The 18,104-nt window shown below is 42.2% G+C and overlaps 2 protein-coding genes and 1 non-coding gene across 5 annotated transcripts in view; all 3 read right to left on the bottom strand.

The window, feature by feature from the left end:
* Positions 1-170: 170 nt before the first annotated feature.
* Positions 171-5,012, bottom strand: bkgd (beta-keto-L-gulonate decarboxylase). Its single transcript, XM_086160190.1, has 8 exons — positions 4,610-5,012; positions 4,438-4,536; positions 3,498-3,571; positions 3,209-3,310; positions 2,187-2,363; positions 1,959-2,108; positions 1,765-1,881; positions 171-603 (listed from the first exon to the last, which is right to left on the bottom strand). The coding sequence occupies exons 1-8, from the start codon at positions 4,905-4,907 to the stop codon at positions 430-432; spliced, it is 1,191 nt and encodes a 396-aa protein (XP_086016316.1). The 5' UTR covers positions 4,908-5,012; the 3' UTR covers positions 171-429.
* Positions 5,013-6,193: 1,181 nt separating this feature from the next.
* Positions 6,194-18,104, bottom strand: part of abr (ABR activator of RhoGEF and GTPase) — a 72,666-nt gene continuing 60,755 nt past the window's right edge. For all 3 annotated transcript variants that reach the window (XM_086160808.1, XM_086160809.1, XM_086160810.1), the window contains exons 17-23: positions 11,957-12,016; positions 11,078-11,187; positions 10,409-10,548; positions 10,076-10,210; positions 9,873-9,978; positions 8,994-9,147; positions 6,194-7,656 (exon numbers count right to left, since the gene is read on the bottom strand). In XM_086160808.1, the coding sequence (XP_086016934.1) occupies positions 7,567-7,656; positions 8,994-9,147; positions 9,873-9,978; positions 10,076-10,210; positions 10,409-10,548; positions 11,078-11,187; positions 11,957-12,016 (795 nt within the window). In that variant the 3' untranslated portion in view covers positions 6,194-7,566. The remainder of the gene's footprint in view (positions 7,657-8,993; positions 9,148-9,872; positions 9,979-10,075; positions 10,211-10,408; positions 10,549-11,077; positions 11,188-11,956; positions 12,017-18,104) is intronic.
* Positions 12,831-12,903, bottom strand: trnav-aac (transfer RNA valine (anticodon AAC)). Its single transcript has one exon. It is a non-coding gene; the product is annotated as a tRNA-Val (tRNA).

Below are 18,104 nucleotides of genomic sequence, written 5' to 3'. Positions count from 1 at the left end.
TTTTTACTTCTATCACTTAGTCATATTTATAAACCTGTACTTTGTGTACATGTATAGTGTCCTTGTGTGTCAAGTAAGCTTCCTTAAATATAATGAATTACTATTACTATGATCTAATCACTAATTTCTGAGGCTGTGCAGAAAGCAGTGAAAGTAAGGGTGTAATCTCATTTTTGTTTTATATTTCTTTAGGGTTTATTGGTGAGAATGAATCTGCAAGATGTGCCGCCTCTGTCTGTTATTGGTTCAAAAGGCAAACTAACAATTAATCACAATGTAATGAGCAACAGGTAAATTCAGATTACACAAAACAGTGTCATAAGAGTAAAAGACAATCATGAGAGTATAACTGCATTTATGTGTTGTCCGGTGTCAATCCCTGCATATGCAACAATCGCTGACCATTCAAATCTTTCAGTTATCCCTTTTTTATTCCCGTCCGACTCTGTGCGTCTCCTTGGGTCGGTCGATGCGGTAGATGTACTGCGCCGGCAGGAAATAGCCCAGGTACTCCACGCTGTCCGGCGTGGTGTCGATGTAGTAGTGACCCCCTTCGCCGTGGTGGCTGAAGCAGTGTGTATGCTCCACCCGCAGGTCCAGACCCTGCGTGCAAAACACACCGGTTCAGATCAGCCTCCCAACACGCATGGCCGGAATGTAGCTGGGTAAATATTCTTTTAATCAAAATATTCCTGTCATCTATTCTTTTTGGTGAACACTCAAGTCCTGTTTTGTCATATGTAAAATCTACTGGCCACTTAAATTGCACTCATCCTTGCACCTGCACTTTGTGAGTTGCACACAAGCTGCACTCAAACGTATTATTGCACTGCCCCTGTACTATTGCACTGTACATAATCATATTTATTATAATTTTTACACTCTTTCTATCTGCACATATCCAAATGCACCGCAGACAGCAAAGGGAAATACGTTTTTACACTGTACATGTGACAACAATCGCTTTGAATCTTGAATAATTTTCCTTTTTCTGTGTCTCATGACTACTTCGGCACTATTTTCGTGTTTTTTTTTTTTTATTTTATTTTGTATGTTAAAATGTTTTGAGCGAGTGGCACAGTAAGACGTGCTGGTATAAGCTTCCCAATGTTAGCATGCTATTTGAGTCAGAAATGATCTAAAAGTAGTATGAATGAGTATGAATAAATATTGGGAGTGTTGTGTATCATGTGAGGGTTCGAATGTAGAATTTTGATGGTAAATTAGACTATTCGTTGAAAGTTTTTTTTATTTGAGGTCATTTATCTGTGGGTCTGCACTGTGAAAGTTTTGAATGTGGCTTTTTAGTCATTTTTATTTTATTTTGTTTGTGTAAATTTATGGGTTTGCATTTGATAAAGGGTATAATGTCTGCTTCATTTAGCTTAACCCTCTCAGGCTCAAATTAAGTTGTGGCGTAATTAGCTAAGTAGCATTTAGCTGTCGCAAATCTGCAACATCTGCCTGGAGAGGGTTAATTTGAAATGTATATTATGGCGTTGTGAATACAGTTTAATTTCATATTTATTTATCCCTTTTTTTTATGTTAATTGGAGAGACGGACAGCGAGTGTAGCGGGTGGGGAGACTTAACATGTGTGTGCTGCCGTGATTGTACTACTCATTGTGCTCTTCTGGCTGTTTCACAGAGCCGGGAGGGTGTGGAAAAAAAAATGTGCAGAACCTGATAAACATTGATTCCGTCCCCGCTTGGTGTTCACCATCTCGAGCCTGCTACAGTAATTCTAACGTAAGAATAACTCACGGGGTCCCTGGAGACGAGCACCGACTGGCAGATGAGTGGGGCGCCCACCTCGAAGTGCTTCAGCCAAGCATTCACCTCATCGTCGGTGTTGAGGGGGCAGGCGGAGAACTCTCTGGGCTGCAGATGGAGAATGCTAAATTCCACAGCTGACCCCACTCGCCCACAAACCCCTACTGGACAAGTCTGACATTTACCATGATGTGGATTTTGGCCTTCCCCCTCTGGATGACAAAGGTCCCCCCCAGCGCCAGGCTGTGCTCCGGGTAGCGCCCCTCCAGGGTTTTCCTCAGAGACGTCACCAGACTGTGCAGCCCCGTCCTCCTCTTGGCCCGGACCTCCACCACCTGGGGACCAGGGAGAGCGTCGGGAGCTGTAGTTCATCCTCCTGACCAGCAGGGGGCGCTAAACACTGCGCAACTCGCCTTCCCCGGTGTTCCCTCGCAGGCGTAGAGGTTTCCCAGCAGCCCGAAACGGCAGTCGGCGAAGCGGTCACTGTACTTTTCCTGCAGGCAGCCACCACTCGCCGGGTCGATGGAGCTGAAGTAGCTGGCATTCACGGCGGGTCGCTCGTCAGAGCTGGTCAGAACCAGAGGCATCAGCTGCAGGAAATAAAAATTTTAACCAAAAAAATCACATATTCATAAAATTATATTCGAAAAAAACCCCACAAAGGTTATTCTGAAAAATGATAGGATATTTTCTGTAAAAGAAAAAAGAAAAAAGGCTGCTGGAGATTCAGCCAGAGAAAAGAAATTGTCTTCTTCAAAAGAAAAAAAATAAAGGGTAACAAAAAAATAATTAATAAAAAAATCAGAGAATCGGGAAGGGGTGAAAGTAACAGCAAAAAATGGGGGGAAAAAACTCGAAAAGCAAAAATCCGGAAAAACAAATCTGAAAACTAATTAAATACAAACATCACAAATGGAAAAATAAATATACAATAAACAATGAATTCATATACATGGAAAAAATAAGAATCATCAACTAAATAAAATGTTAGAAATTTGCAAGAAGAAATAAAATGAAAAAAGTTAGAAGAATAAAAAAAAAACACAATTTATTGCTATTAATATATATTAATGCTATTATTTTATTCCTGCAGATTCTACTACCACATTGCCATAAGTTTTATTAATATATCATTATAGCTTCTACTTTTGCTTATTTTGCTATTGTTTTATTGTTACACCTTAAATTATTGCTATTGGTATATCTTAACAGATTCATTTGGTATATTGCTGTATGTTCTATTACTTTAATGTTTTAATTCAATTATTATATTGTTATGAATGATCTCATTATGACTCAAATTATTGTTTGTTTACCTGTTGTGTTTCATAACAAACAATGTCATAATGCAAAGTACAGCTGTTTGAAAAGCAGCTTCAGGGGAGAAAAAATAAACAAATAAATACATTTTGAAAATAATAAAAAAAACATGAACCTCAGCGTTCATCCCCAGGACCCTGCTAGGAACTGCAGCGGCGCCGAGGAGAAACGCTCCCGGCAGCTCCACCTCCTTCGCCACAGCGTTCATGTCGTACTCCTGACGGGGTGGAGTCAGAAACACACGTTTAAAGAAAGAAAATAAATAATAACAAACAAGGATTTTTTTTCAATTAGCTAGAAAAGGAGCTTGATCACGCAGAAAAAAACATGCATGTTTGGCAATACAGCGGGGAAATACACCAAAGTGTAAATATGCAAACATTTGCAAACGTGTTAAATATTACCCTGTGCTTCTGGACCAGGGGCACCAGGTAGGGAACCCCCCCAACATCCGTGATCCGTGGACTTCCACACAGGCCTGGAGGGCGCAGGGAGGTAAAGTCACGTGACCTGACAGACCCACTGACCTATTTAGTGATTCATTACCTGATATAACATTGTGGAAAACTCAATTCTATGCGATGACTCATTCACCAAAAAGAATAGAGAATTTGAATCATTTCAGTCACTGAGTCAGTCAATGGTTTGGTGTTTGCAGAGTTACTGAGTGAGTTTTTTGTCCTAAGAGTGGGGGGGGGGCTACTCTGAGCTACCGGGTAATTTGTTTGTTTTGCAAGTAAAGAGAGGTGCTCAGAACTACCTAGTGATTCATTAATTGAATTACTGAAGAGTACTCTTGGAACTACTACGTGATTTGTTCATTGAGTTGCTGAGCCAGTTGTTTATTTCATGTGTACATTTAACTATTTAATCATACATGCATTTTATTACTCGGTGAATATTATCGAGCACCATGAATCTGAACCACTGAGTGATTCATTCATGTACCAGTTGAATGAGTGCTACTGAGTCATTGATTCACTGAGTGAGTTGTTTGTTTTCTGTGTGTGTGGAGGGCTTTAGTGAATATTCTGTATGATTCTTTGTTTATAACAGGAAGAGAAAGGGGGCCATGCATTGAAACAAGAAACCAGATCTTTTCTTCTCACAGGGCTAATACAGTGATTCACTTGACATGTTTATACAAATACAGCAAGAGTTGTCATGCACTACTGTTATATTTTGCAGCCTCTAGCTAGCTAGCTAGCGAGTATAGAGAAGCAGGGAGGAGTTAGTGGGCGAGTTGACAGAGATGAGGAGCCATGACTCATGAGTCAGTAACATGACTCGAGTTTCGAACGATTCATCCACGACTCGCACATCGCTAGCTGAGCGGTTCCTTACCTTTGACCGGGAAGCAGAACGGTTCCTCGGTCAGATCCGGACACTCGACGACGCGGACCTGAACTTCTGCAAAGTTCTGCTCCAGTCCAGACTGCAGCACTGTTTGGGTCAAGCCACACATGAATACAAATGAAAATGAAAATCAAAATAAACAAGTGCACGGGGGTGTCACCGTCACAAAGCTCCTCCAGGTTCGGGACGTGGAGCTGGACCTTCTCGGTCTTGTTGACATACGCCATGGCCCTGCAATGGAATGACCGAAATAGAGAAAGAGGAAGAAGGAGAAGAGGAGGATAAAGAGGAGGCGCACTCCTTGCACAAAATTGAGTGCGACCAAAGAGTAAATAATTGGTCAAGATGATGCCGTGCTCTGAAGCCGTCCGTCGTGTTAAAGGCGCAGCAGAAACTTCTGCGGTTCTGTCCAGCGGGTTCATATCTTTTCTAAATATTAATAATAATATTAAACACATGAAGCTCCAATAGGAAAGGCCTTTCTGCGATTTGATGAATCGCAAATCGCCCGTCTCTCCCAAGTAGAGGTAGAATCCTGGATCTTGAAGCTAGCTTTTAATGTTATTTCATAATAAATTCCAAACGATTTCTTCTTTTTGTAAAAATAACTGTATGAAAAGTAACCCAAATTATTTGGACGGAGTAAATATCCACTTCCTGTTTCGCCATTGGAACAACAAGCAGAGAAATTGATATTTATTGTGAAAGAAAACATCTGACGCGTCAATCAAACTCATCTGACGGAACCGGAGAGCTGATTGGACAAGAACCTGCCGAGCAGGGACCGGAAGTGGAGAGAGCACGCAGGAAGCGGGGCTCGAAAACAAAACCGGAAGTGAATCCGAAGAACCCAAATAACAATAAAAACAATAATAATAATATTAAAACTTATAAAAAAATCCAAAAACCAAAAAATCTACATTTTGATGTGTGAGATTCCTCGTCAACTACCACGTTAAATACATATTATATTCCCCTTGCAATGTGTTTATGTTCTTTTTTTTTGTTTTTGTTTTTTTGTAATTTATTTACCCATTTAATTATTTATCTGTATTACTTTATTTTCTTTTTCTTCGTCTTCGAGCATTAATCATTTCTCACAAACCTTTAAATAAATAAATTAAAAAAAATAAAATAAAAACAGTGATAGTCAGTTTAACCCCTGGCTTCATTTTGGGGCCTCCACAGTAGTCACGACACCATCCGCCATCCACCATCCACCATCTGCAAGCCTGACTTATTGCATCGCCGCAGCTGCTGCCATACCATAATAACACTCTGTGCTCTTTGTCCTGGTTCTCCATGTTCTTCCACCTGAGCTCTCTCTTGGATCTCCACATTCTCCTGGTTCCTCCCACAGTCCAAAACCAGTCAGCAGGTTCATTGAAGACCAAATGGTCAGAGTGTGTTGTTGACACATCTCTAAGCGTGGCCCTTTGATTGACAGGTAACTCGTCCAGGTGAAACCCCGCCCCCTTGCCCTGGCCCCGCCCCCCATACAAAAAACTGTTGGTGTAAATCAGCCTTTTTCCTATGGAGCATTTGTATGGGGGCTTTAAGGGTGAATTTAAGGTTCAAATAACCCCAGTTAAACAAAAACATAAGCACTAAATTTCATAATAAGACCAAAACCCATTCATTTAATTACATGAAGACTTGAGGCCTATTAAAGGAAATTGCATCATGATGCTGCATGAGATAATACCGCCTGATGGATTTGTGAACGACACACACATACACCCACTGTGGGAATGTTTCTGCAACTTTTATTTTACTTAAAAAAAAAAGAAAACGAAACCTTGGGGGAAGGGGGGAAAGAGTTCACATTGACATCATATTACAGTATATTGAAATTCTTCTCAAAGGAAGTATAATACAACTTTTTTTTGGAACATTTTGAAGTCTTATATTAAAAATATCAAATAGTACTCATCTAGCAGTGCTTGCAGTATTTTTTTTTTTAGATATGTCACGGAGGTGGGGGTGGGGGTGCGTGGCTTTGTACAGAGCAGAAGGCGGGACAAACGCCCCGGTTTGATTGACAAGCTGAACATGCAACAGGAAGTGTGTATGTGTGTGTGTGTCGGGGGGCAACTACACAACTAGATTACAGGTGCAGTGTGTCGTGACGACAAAGTGGAGGGGGGTAAACAAAAACCAGCCCCCCCCGTTGAGTCGCCGAGCAATAAAGATGCTTTTTTTTTTTTTAACCGAACCGAGAGAAAATAGACAATAGAAAAAAAATAAACAAATAGACTCTGCAGAAGTCTGGTTGCACAGAACTGTACAGGCACGCTTATCTTATATATATATGTATATATATAAAGATGTATATATTTAAAATAAATAGGAATAATTTGGCTGAGACTCAGTGGGGGAGGGTGGGTACTGGGGTTAAAAAAAATTGGACGACAAAAACACTTTTCGAACCTCACAATTTCCCTCAGTCCCTTTGAGCGCGCACATGCGTGCACGCTGACACACACACACACACACACACACACACACACACACTCACCCACACACACACATACACACACACATACACACACACACACAGGCACAACTAAACAGGAAATACAAAAACAGGAAGCAGAAAGAATTAAGTAATTAAACATGTAAATGCCTTTTTTTCTTTTAAATGAATGCCTCTGATTTTGAGGTGGGGGACGAGGAGTGTGGTGTGTGTGTGTGAGTGTGTGTGAATAGGGGTGTTGAAACAATAGGGGAAGCTGGCAGTTTTCGGTGGTGACGCTTCCTCTTTGAGCGGCATAGGTCGGGGGTGAGGTGTTGCCACGGCGACAGGTGTTAGCCTGAGGTCCCCCCCCTCCTCGCCCTATTTCAACTTGGCATTTCCTGCAGACGTCCATAACGATGGGAGGAGGGCATGCGCTCCATATTTCTAATATGTGTGTGTGTGTGTGAGTGCAGGGGTGCGGTGGCAGGTTGTGTGTGGGGGTATATCCCCCCTTCCTCCATTGCCAATGGCCTCTAATGGAGTCTCTGCGGTCTCCAGGCGGATGGCACCCTGGGGGGGGGGGGTGTCTGTGTATGTTGTGCTGCGGGCGGGGTTGCACTGGGGCGGGGTGGGGGGGTGGGGGGGCGGCCTGGCGTTTGCTAGACGTCGGTGGAAAAGTAGAGCGTGTTGCGTTTGAGTTCGGCGAAGGAGATAGGAGGATGCTGCAGGTAGTAGAGCAGCACCTGCACCTGCAGACACCGGGAGGGGGTGTTAAAAGAATCATTCAATAAATCCATATGCAGGATAACAATTCTAGACACAAATAAATGATTTCATCCATTAATGATGGATTCACAATTATTATTATTATTATTATTATTATTATATATTGATTCGGGAAAGAGGTAGTTGCACGGTCTGTCCAGCAGAGGGCGCTGTTGCACACGCTGTGGGTCTCAGATTCAGCTGGATCGGGGGTGGGCAATTATTTTGTCCACTTTTAATTTTCAATTTTTATGCACAGGCCATCAAGGTATCATGGAAATTGAACCAAATGAAAATTTAAATCTAAATTTACATTTTTGCCATTTTATTTCAACTTTAAAATCGTTGATGATTATATTCATGTACCGTTTGTATGTAATTATCCATCCAAAATTAAACAAAAGCAAAAAAATAAGGAGTTTCTAAATTCAATATTGATTGAAAATATTCAAAGAAACTAATTTGTAAGGCTGGATGCCCTCAAAACATGTACCAAATACATTTATACAGATATTTAATGTTTTATAATCATAAAAATATATTCGTGGAGGGTGCAGCAGAGAATACTGCAAAATCATTTCAAATGATTTGATTATTTACATAAAATTGTAATTAATAATCATCATGTTGATAATGGATGCATGTTGGATGCAGATTTACATTCATGCTCAATCATTATCAACTCGCTATTAGTAACAAATTATGGCAGTTATATTCATTAAGCCAAATCACTGAAGCCTTATTAAGAGTGAATTAAGATGTCATAAGAGCAGGAGTGCGTCAGCAGACACACCGAAACAACATAATGCGCATTAGCAGCTCAGGATGGAGAGTTCCAGATAAAGAGCGTGCATTGTGATTGTAGAACAACTCCATAGATGTTAAACAAAAACAAACAAGTGGGTACTGAGGGTTCTTTAGAAAAACGAGGTGACAACTGTATTTTGACTGCTGAATAAAATACTGATTGAAGCGTTAATATCTTCTCCTATTGCTTCATCAACAAACACGCAGGACCCACCCACACATAGTGTGGATCCAACAACATATTCATTATTTATATCAAATATGAATCAAGAAATAAAACTGAATACCAGGTTAATAATCACAAATTTCCATTGAAATACATAATTTTGAAAAACAGAAAGCAATTAACATTTTAAATAAAATAACCAATCAGCAGAAGGGCTACCAAAATTTGTAATTGCATCAGTTGTCCACTAGAGGGCACGATAGCGAGTTTCATGGCAAGGAATTACAAGGTTTGGTTTCTGATTGGTTTCAAAAGTGTGTGTGTGTGTGTGTGTGTGTGTGTACGTACCTGTGCCATGACGTCATGTGACCAGATGTCGGAGGCCGAGGTGATCTGCTGGCCCTTGGCGCTCTCCGACTCCGAGGGCCTGAGCAGCGTCGGGCCGAAGACGGTCGCCAGGTTGTGGAGGGACATCTTGTTAATGGGCTCCTTCTCAGCCACCCTGCGCGCCCACACACACACACACACACACACACACACACACACACACACAAAATAATCACTACAGATAGAAAAGGATGATGTTTTTTTAAGTCCGACGCTGTTGGCCTGTCCCTGAACGCATCATTGCTTTTAATTTCAACCGCCACCGGCTGATCAATAACTGATCGGTGCTTGCAAAACCAAACACGCTCTATTTTACAGAAATCAGTCGCTTCTGTCCGCCATAATCCCACAGTTATAATCTGAGGAGCTTGGAGGATTTTGTGGGCGTTGAGAAGCCATGACCTTTTTTGTAGCATCGGGAAACAATCGATCACAAAAGCTGATCAACCGTCAGATTGACTCACAGAGCATCACCATGACATCATGATTTTATGATAATCCCACCTAACCCCACTCAGGCTGGGGGATTTATGCTCAAATTCCACATCCTTAGAAGTTCATTGACTGGCGTGCTAAAATCCCACCGTCAATGAACTCCTCATTCGTCTCCCACATGGGACTTCTCTTATCCAGTTAAACCTTTTCACCTTTTATTGATTGATTTTCTTTCTCGCCTGGTTGTGGCGAAATGGTGACGTGCACCATCCACCACATATCTCCACTTATCTTAAAATCTCCCTTAACTTCCTTTGCCTTTCAGCTTAAAGCCTTTCAGTTAGTTTGCATTAATGTGTGTGTGTGTGTGTGTGTGTGTGTGTGTGTGTGTGTGTGTGTGTGTACCGCTTGAGGTGCTCCAGGAGAGTGAGGAAGGTCATGAGGTTGGGGTCGGGCAGCGAGCGCAGGAGGTGCATCATGCAGTTCTCCTTCGCCGCCGGGTCCGAAAGAGCTGCAGCCGAGAGAAAGCAACCAATTAGAAGTGTTGTTACTGAGCAGGGGGGCGGAGTCACAGGGTTTCCAGGGGAGGGGAGGGTCAAAGGTCACACCTATGCCCTCCATGAAGGCGGGGTAGAGTCGATCCGTCAGCAGCGGCTCCGGGAGCTCCCTGAAATACAGCTTAAGGGTCCCGGCGATAGCGTTGATGTCCATGTCGCTCAGCATCATCAGGATGTCTTTGGTATCTGGACACATGCATTTTTAGGACAAACTGACCATAAAATTCACGGGAAATCCAAAACATGCATCACCTGAGTGGAGGAGGGTGACGAATGACAGAGGGATTGCAGAGGATTGAAGGATGGAGAGCAGGAGGAGGATGAAGGATGAGAGGGAGGAAGAAGAAGGACAGGAAGATGAAGCAGGGCGGCGTTGGCGCTCACTGGTGTCGAAGGCCATCTTGAGGGCCTGGATGTCGGTGGCGACGCCGGAGATCCGGTAAATCCCGACCTCCTGGATCCCCCTCTTCTCCACCTCCTCGATGCACTGACGCACGATGTAAGGCACCTTGGAGCGCTCGCGCCTGCAGGGGGACAGGCGCCGCGTTCACTGACCCCTCCGAGATTCCACGACTCCATTTATGTATTGCTGAGACAATACTTAAAAATGTATTTATAAAAAAAAAAAAAGGCATTCTATAACTGGAAAAATTTGTCATATTCTGATGTTGAATAATCGACAAATAAAATGTAATTAAAATCGACAAATCAGTTTGGGAAAAATTGTTATTATTTTGTTTTGAAAAAAAGACCACAAATGAGAATAACTGAAATCACAGAAAATGCTTCTGAGACATAAACAGGAAATATTCTAAATAAAAAATAATCTGAGATAGCTATGACAAAAAAAAACAATAACTACATAATAATAATAATAATAATAACTAAATCAAAAAATCAAACAAATAAAGAGAACTCAAATAATGACTCAAGTATAGAAATGAAAAATACAAATATTAATAAATAAATAAAATATAGTCGAAATCAACAATGGTAATAACCAGTGTGTGTAGGTGGGGGTCAAAGGTCACAGTGCGGCGAACACACACTCACTTGGTCACCACGTTGATCTTGACCCCGAAGACGCCGCTCTGCTTCTTGGACGGCGTCCGCTTCAAGCTCAGGTCTCGGCTCGTGAACTTCATGGAGAACTCCACCTTGATCTGAGGACACCACGTTTACAAACCGCTTGTTATCTCTGGAGCGTCCGACATGTGTTATAACATAGTCAGAACACAATCAGCACTTCCTGTTTCCATAAATGCAACGCTAGGTCTTCTAAACACTGGATATGAGAGAAAAGACGGATATAAAACGTCGCTGGATGTAACATACCAGAGAAATTCACATGGAAAAAATAAGGCACTATGATGAGGTGATAAAAGAAAATAAATAATTAGCAAAATAAAGCTGATTACTAAAATGACAGGCGTTGAGTTTGTTGAGGAAAGTCTGTGAAGCAGAAGCTATATAAATAAAACCATCAGTAAAGTAATTTGGGCTCAGGGGCTGGCTTTTAAAAATCACAGATGACAATGGAAGCTTGACACAGTTTAAAATAATCCTACAATTTTAGCGGCACTTGAATGCAGCGTTCAAGAAAAAAACGTCTGCAAACATGATGGATGAGCTGTCTTTTGAAAGACAGTGTGTGTGTGTGTGTGTATTAATTTTTCGAGATAATCACATGCTAACCTTTCTCGGTCGACTTGAAAACATTTAATAATATTATACTGATAGAAAATAATGTTGGTGCTATTATCAGACACATGAACATGGATACACCCTGCTGGTTTTGTCTCACTGGTTGTTCTGTCACTCAAACTGGATTTTCAGGAAAACGTGACATTGAACTCGAAAGTTCGAGGCGCAGCTCGTGTAGCAATGCCATTGTAAGAGCGCAGGAAAAGCGTCTCCGGCGGCCAGACTCACCCCGTTCATTTCGATGACGTCCATGTGCCAGTTCTTGGACTGCACCGTCTGCGGATCCAGCTGGAGGGAAGGAGCACAGGACACATGGCGGTGAGCAGCAGGACGCTTTCGGGGACAAAAGGCAGCGTGGGATGGACTGGCCACACGGGAAGCCATACCAAGGGGATGAAAACTACATTTTTAAATCTTTTTTTAAATAACTGCTTCCCATCGCCAACTGGTCGCAATGGAAACAAAAAAGAATAGCACTTTTTTACTTTATCCAGACTGAATATTACCGTAATTACCGGACTATTTAATGCAATCACGCCAGTTAAAAACAACACAATAAATATATGTGTACATATATAGGCTGCGCTTGTCCATAAGCCGAAGGTGTCCATGTTGTAACATGTGATATTTACACAGAAACATTTTTAAAAATGTTTAATTAAATACATAGCTGTAGCATCCACAATTATGTTCTAGAAATGCTTTTTTCCGAACAGTGCCTGTAACATGGCTGATGAAAAAGATGAATAATAAATAATAAAAATTCATAATTTTCTATCCGCCACTTTGTCTTCCAGCCGATCACTATCTTGGTCTTCCTCCAGCGCACTAAAACAGTTAAAGTGGTCTTCTTTGGTGTCGGAATTGAACTGTCTCAGAATTTCACTGTAATGTCATCGGTCCGATGTGACGAGAATAAATCTTTTGGCGCCGTGAAGCTTGCTATCCGCATTGTTGTTTAAACCGCAATGTTCAAAGCGTGTGAAAAAAGTTGCGGCTTATAGTCCGGAAATTATGGTACTGTTTGTAGTCCAATGAGAATTATCCTTGAATAGATTGGATTGTTAATCTGAAAAACAAACATTAAAAAAGAAAAGGTTCATGTTCCCGCCCGGTTTCGAACCGAGGACCTTTCGCGTGTTAGGCGAACGTGATAACCACTACACTACGGGAACCAGCTGGCTTCTGCTGCCTGTCTCCGCGGTAACAAGCCTGAGCAGAGGTGATTGACAGTGACAGCGGGAGGTAAGGTTTCTATCAAACACTGCAGAGTCAGAGGGTCCCTGCTGGACAAACTCATTGACACCATTTCAATAGCTGGCTCCCCTGTCAATAACAAAAAATTGATCTTTTTTTGGGGGTGGGGGGCAGCATTACACGAGCTGCTCGTGCACACAGCGGCGTGCAAGCGAGCGAGTGTGTGATTTATGATTTAATACACCGGAGTGTGTTTTCCAGACAGTCTTGCTATTTTTGGATGAGTGAAGAACATCGGCTTGTTTACACGAGCGGCAGGAGCGGAGAGCGACGGCGTTCACATCACACACCACCGTGAAGTTTTACCGCCCGGTTGCCATGACACTTGCCTCCCTTCCACTTCCCAGCCTGGGCCAATGGGAGAGGGGGCTGAGCCGGCGGAGGGCAGGGATTGGCGGGGTGAGCCCGGCGTCTCCGCAGAGGACGAGCATGTTATGTAAGTCGGCCTCGCCTGCAGCCATGGTGTGTGTGTGTGTGTGTGTGTGTGTGTGTGGGCTGCAGCCAACAGCAAGTTGTCCTATATGTGAAACCAGGAGAGGGTCAAACCATCGCATCCTGGTCCAGGCACTGTCAGGGACTCGAGGGGGCGACATGGAGAAGTTGATAATAATTTGAAAAACACATTTTTCAAGGTAATTATTTATATTTTTTAACACTATGTTTTGATGTAAAAAAAATCTGCTTATTTTCGAAATGTATTGAAAATTATAACATTTTAAATTAAAATCAATTGTAGGGTGATTTTTCTTTTAAAAACATTTTCAGGTGACTCTAAATGTCTAAAATAACATTATTAACTCATCAGTATTTAGGAATGAAGGAATGTTAATAATATACCGATTTTTTAAATAATCACTTTTATAATGAAAAATAATTTCAGAGTGATTTTTTTGAAATCGATCTTCAGGTGCTTTTAAACTCCTAAAATAATGTTAATGAAGTGACAGCTATTAAGAAATAATCTTAGTGAATTTAAATAAAAGGAAGCATCTTTTAAAAGATATATTTAATTCCCAATTAATATCTTTTAGATAGATTTTGACACATTTTAGATACATTCAATTTTTTTCTTACTTTTTCTAATGAACTTTTTCTTTTAACTTTTCAAATAGGTAGCATTTTTTCAAAATATATATTCAATTCATTAATATTATATCAAATATCAAAATTAAATTACTACATTGATAATTAACATTTAAATATCTTTTAGATACATTCAACTTACTCTTCAGACGATAATTTCTGTGTCAAATTTAAATATACTTATTAAATAATTCTAAATCTTTACTTCTTTTTATTTATTTATTTTTATTAAAGATGATTGAACACAATTTAAAAATCTTGATATATGTCATAACCATTGTTGGAACTTGTGCTAAATGGCTAATCTGTGACCCACGCAAACTGATTAGTCCCTCATCAACCAATCACAGCCCCCGGAGCTCAGCCTGTAGGCCGGGCCGACCCATTTCCTTTTGAGACCAAGGGGGAAATGGAAGAGATCCATGTGCTGATTGGCCGTCATCCACAAACAGGAAACAGAATTATAATTCTATCGTGCCACGTTCAAAGATGGAAAGAAAAGAAAAGCTTCAAACATGTGTTATAACATAGATGTAACAGTCCGCACTTCCTGTTTACTTAAACGCAACACCAGGACTTCCAAAGATTGGATATAAGAAAGAAACATCGATTGCTGTAAAATACCAGAAAAATTAATGTGGGAAAAGAAGAAAGGCACGACAATAACGTGATAAAAGAAAATCAATATAATGCTATTTAACTGATTATTGAAACTCCACATCCCTTGATTAAAATAAATAAATGCATAAGAGCATCTATAAAAAATAAAACGATCTGAAAATAATTTGTGCTGGGGACGGGCTTTGAAAAATCACAGACGACGATGGAAGCTTAACACAGTTTACAAAAATCTACTTTTTTAGCCGCACCTGAATGCAGCGTTCAGGAAAAAAAAACAACACTGCAAACAGATGACAGACAAGCTGTCTTTACACGTGTGCACATGTGTGTGTGTGTTAATTTTCAAGCTAACCACATGCTAACTTTTCTAGGTCGACTTTAAAACTTTTAGTTATATAATATCATAATGAAAGAAAATAACGTTGGTGCTATATCGGACGTGTGAACATGGATATGACCTGCTGGTTTTGTTTTTGGTTTTGTTTTCTAATTTCTCACTCAGCCAAAATTAAAATAAACCCACAAAACCAGGTTGGTCTTTAAATTCAGAGGATGTAAATATTTCATGTGGCTTCAAGGCGGCGGTCTGAAAAGGCGACAGCTGCCGGGGGAGGGGGATAAAGGGCCGACTGTAAAAGAGCTGATAGGATCTGAAAATAAAACTGCGGCCCTGAAAAGCCCCTATTGAAAAGAACGAGCGGATGAATGAATGAGTCTTCACATGGTTGGGTGGGTCTTCACCTGGCCGGGGCACCGCTAACTCATTTTGGCGGGTCAGGTTTGGGGTCGGTCGCTGCATGAAAAGCCCGCGTTGAAGGGCATAATCCCGCTTTTATCCCTAGATGGGCAGGGGGGGAGTCCACAAAATTATGGGAGCTAAAACAAAGGTGAGCTGTGATTCCTTATCCTCCAATCAAAATGCCTGACGATGCAAACACAACGGGCAGAAGAACAAACTCACCTCCTTTTCCTGTATGAGTGACTACCTGTCAGACAAAGTGCAGGGCAAAGTGAGCCCAGATCCAGTCAGGACAACTCATCATTCACAGTTACGCACGCACGCACGCACGCACGCACGCACGCACGCACACACACATACATACATACATACGCACACACACACAGCATGAGGTCAAAAATAGGTCTCGGTCAGGACATGTGTGGACTGACCTTCCTTGTTACCATGACAACCAAAAAGTACACCACAAGAAAATAAAAAATCCTACAGGAACGAGTCCCCCTGTTTCCGGGACAACTCATCCTGCAGCTTTCTGTCAACCATTTGGGCCGCAGACGGTGTGGGGTAACCACGGCGACAAGCCCCGCCAAAAGAAAAAAAAAACAAACAATAAAAATCCCACGGCATTCAAGTCTCGAGTCATATGTTTACATCTCGGAAAGGATTCAGACATGCAAAACGACAAGGGACAAATCAAACTGGAAAGCAGGTCGAGCCTGACACTGGCTCACCGCGGGTTCGACAGCGCGACCTCACGGAGGATTCACCGAAGATCGAGACGCCCGAGCCCGAAACAGAGGAGAGGGCCTGCTATCACACAGCCACCAGGGGGCGCTCTGACACGCAGTAAATGTGACGACACCTTCACTAGGGGGGACGGCTCTACTACTTCCATTAAAAAAAATGGAATTAAAAAATATAACTGGTTTCCAAGATTTTTTTTTCCAAGATGTGCAAAATCTTAAGGAATAAAAATGAAATAATAGGAACAGACGTCGGTGGGCCCTCTTGGATAATGTTGATCGCTTGATGTTCTATCCAAGGAGGTTATTTTGAGAAAACTTACAAAAAAAACCAATATTTACGAGATATTTTAAAGTGACTAATTCCTCTATTTCTAAACAAGACAAACATTCTTTTTCCTGATGTGGAATTTTTCCATGACATAATAAATCTTAAGGAATAAAAACCAAATAAAAATGTTGAATAAAAAACCTTCTCAAAGGAGTCATTTTGAAATTTTACACAAATTCAAACATTATAAAACAAGACAGAACAAATGTTGGTTTGTTTTTTCTTGTGTGTAATTTTTCCACACCGTTATAAATTTTGCAGAATAAAAACATAATAAAAAATAATTGGAACATACTTCGTTTGGTCTTTGGGAAATGCAGACCCTTTGATGTGCTTTCAAAGGGGTTACTTTGGGTCACCTTAAGAAAATATGTACAAGATATTTATAACTCGATAACGCCAATATTTAAAAACAACACGACAAACAAACTATTTGTGGAATTTAAATGAATAATAAATACCAATAAGAGAGTCCATCACCTTCACTCATTGGAGCCGCAAACTCACGTGCCTCTCAAAGCGGCTATGTCACAGCATCAAAGGCGCGCGCTCCTTTGATGATGATGACATCAAACCCCCCCCCACAGCCTGACATCAAAGGGCCCCGAGCCCCTAATTGACCCAGCTGATCCGCGTTTTTTTTTGTCTTATCTGTTGCGCGCGCACACGAACACATGAAAGAGACCACGCACGCGCACGCGAGATAAAAGAAGACGTTTTTTCTTTTTAGAGTAAAACGCGCACGCGACGACCCAGGCACCTTCTGTCCGAGGAGCTTGCTGCGCACGCGCCCCCACAGCCGTGCGCCGGTGTTGACGTGCCGCGGCGGCGGCTGGTTCCGGTTCCGGTCCCGATCCCGGTCCCGGTCCAGGCAGCAGCGCTGCTCCAGCCGCTCGCACACCGAGTTCAGGTTGACGTCCGACACCAGGACCTCCGTCATCTCCTCCTCTTCACCCGCGTCCACCGGCCGCAGGTGGAGGAGGCGCGGAGCGAGTCTCCTCCCAAGTTCCGGTTCCGGTGAGCCGCTTCCGCCTCACGGGGGGGTCGAGGAGGGGGGTTGACCACGAGAAGAAGAAGTTAAAAATAAGGAGAGGGAGGACTGTCGAGCGTGGAGATCTTCGCCATCATGGGTTTGTTTGTTTGTTTGTTTGTTTTTAATAAAAAATAAAAAAAAATCCACGTCGGTCTCGTGTCCACACCACGCGAGATATCACTCCGCGCTGCGATCCCGCATCCTGCGCTTTGGCTTCTTCCAGGGGAAGCGGAGGAGGAGGAGGAGGAAGAAGAAGAAGAAGGGGGAGGATAGAGAGACAGAGAGAGAGAGAGAGAGAGAGAGAGAGAGGAAGGGGGCGTGAATGAGCTCCGTGGATCTCCTCCAGATGTTGATAAACACTCCTCCATGGAAGAGGAAGAGGGGGCGGACGCACAGGAAGTGGACAACCACCTCCATCTCCAGGTGTTCCTCCAAGGAGGAGGAGGGGGAGACACGTCCACCACGGGAGAGGAAGAAAGCGGTATAACATTTCCCCCATGTTGGAGGAGAGTGAGGTTATTGGGGTTTGAAATGAGGCGGGGCTTAAGGTGGAGGGGAGGGGCTTAAAC

The sequence above is a fragment of the Fistularia commersonii genome, chromosome 15, assembly GCF_037954325.1.
Source record: "Fistularia commersonii isolate RoL2024-O1a breed Wild chromosome 15, RoL_Fcom_v1.0, whole genome shotgun sequence".
Taxonomy (NCBI): Eukaryota; Metazoa; Chordata; class Actinopteri; order Syngnathiformes; family Fistulariidae; genus Fistularia; species Fistularia commersonii.
The sequence above is the reverse complement of the archived record's forward strand: the minus strand, read 5'-3'. Positions and strand labels throughout refer to the sequence as shown.

Coding starts and splice junctions, on each gene's coding strand:
- bkgd (XM_086160190.1), bottom strand. CDS start 4,907: ATGTGTTTAATATTATTATTAATATTTAGAAAAGATATGAACCCGCTG. Junction 2,109..2,186: donor GCGAGGGAACACCGGGGAAG/GCGAGTTGCGCA, acceptor CCTGGTCCCCAG/GTGGTGGAGGTCCGGGCCAA. Junction 604..1,764: donor TGCTCGTCTCCAGGGACCCC/GTGAGTTATTCT, acceptor TTTTGCACGCAG/GGTCTGGACCTGCGGGTGGA.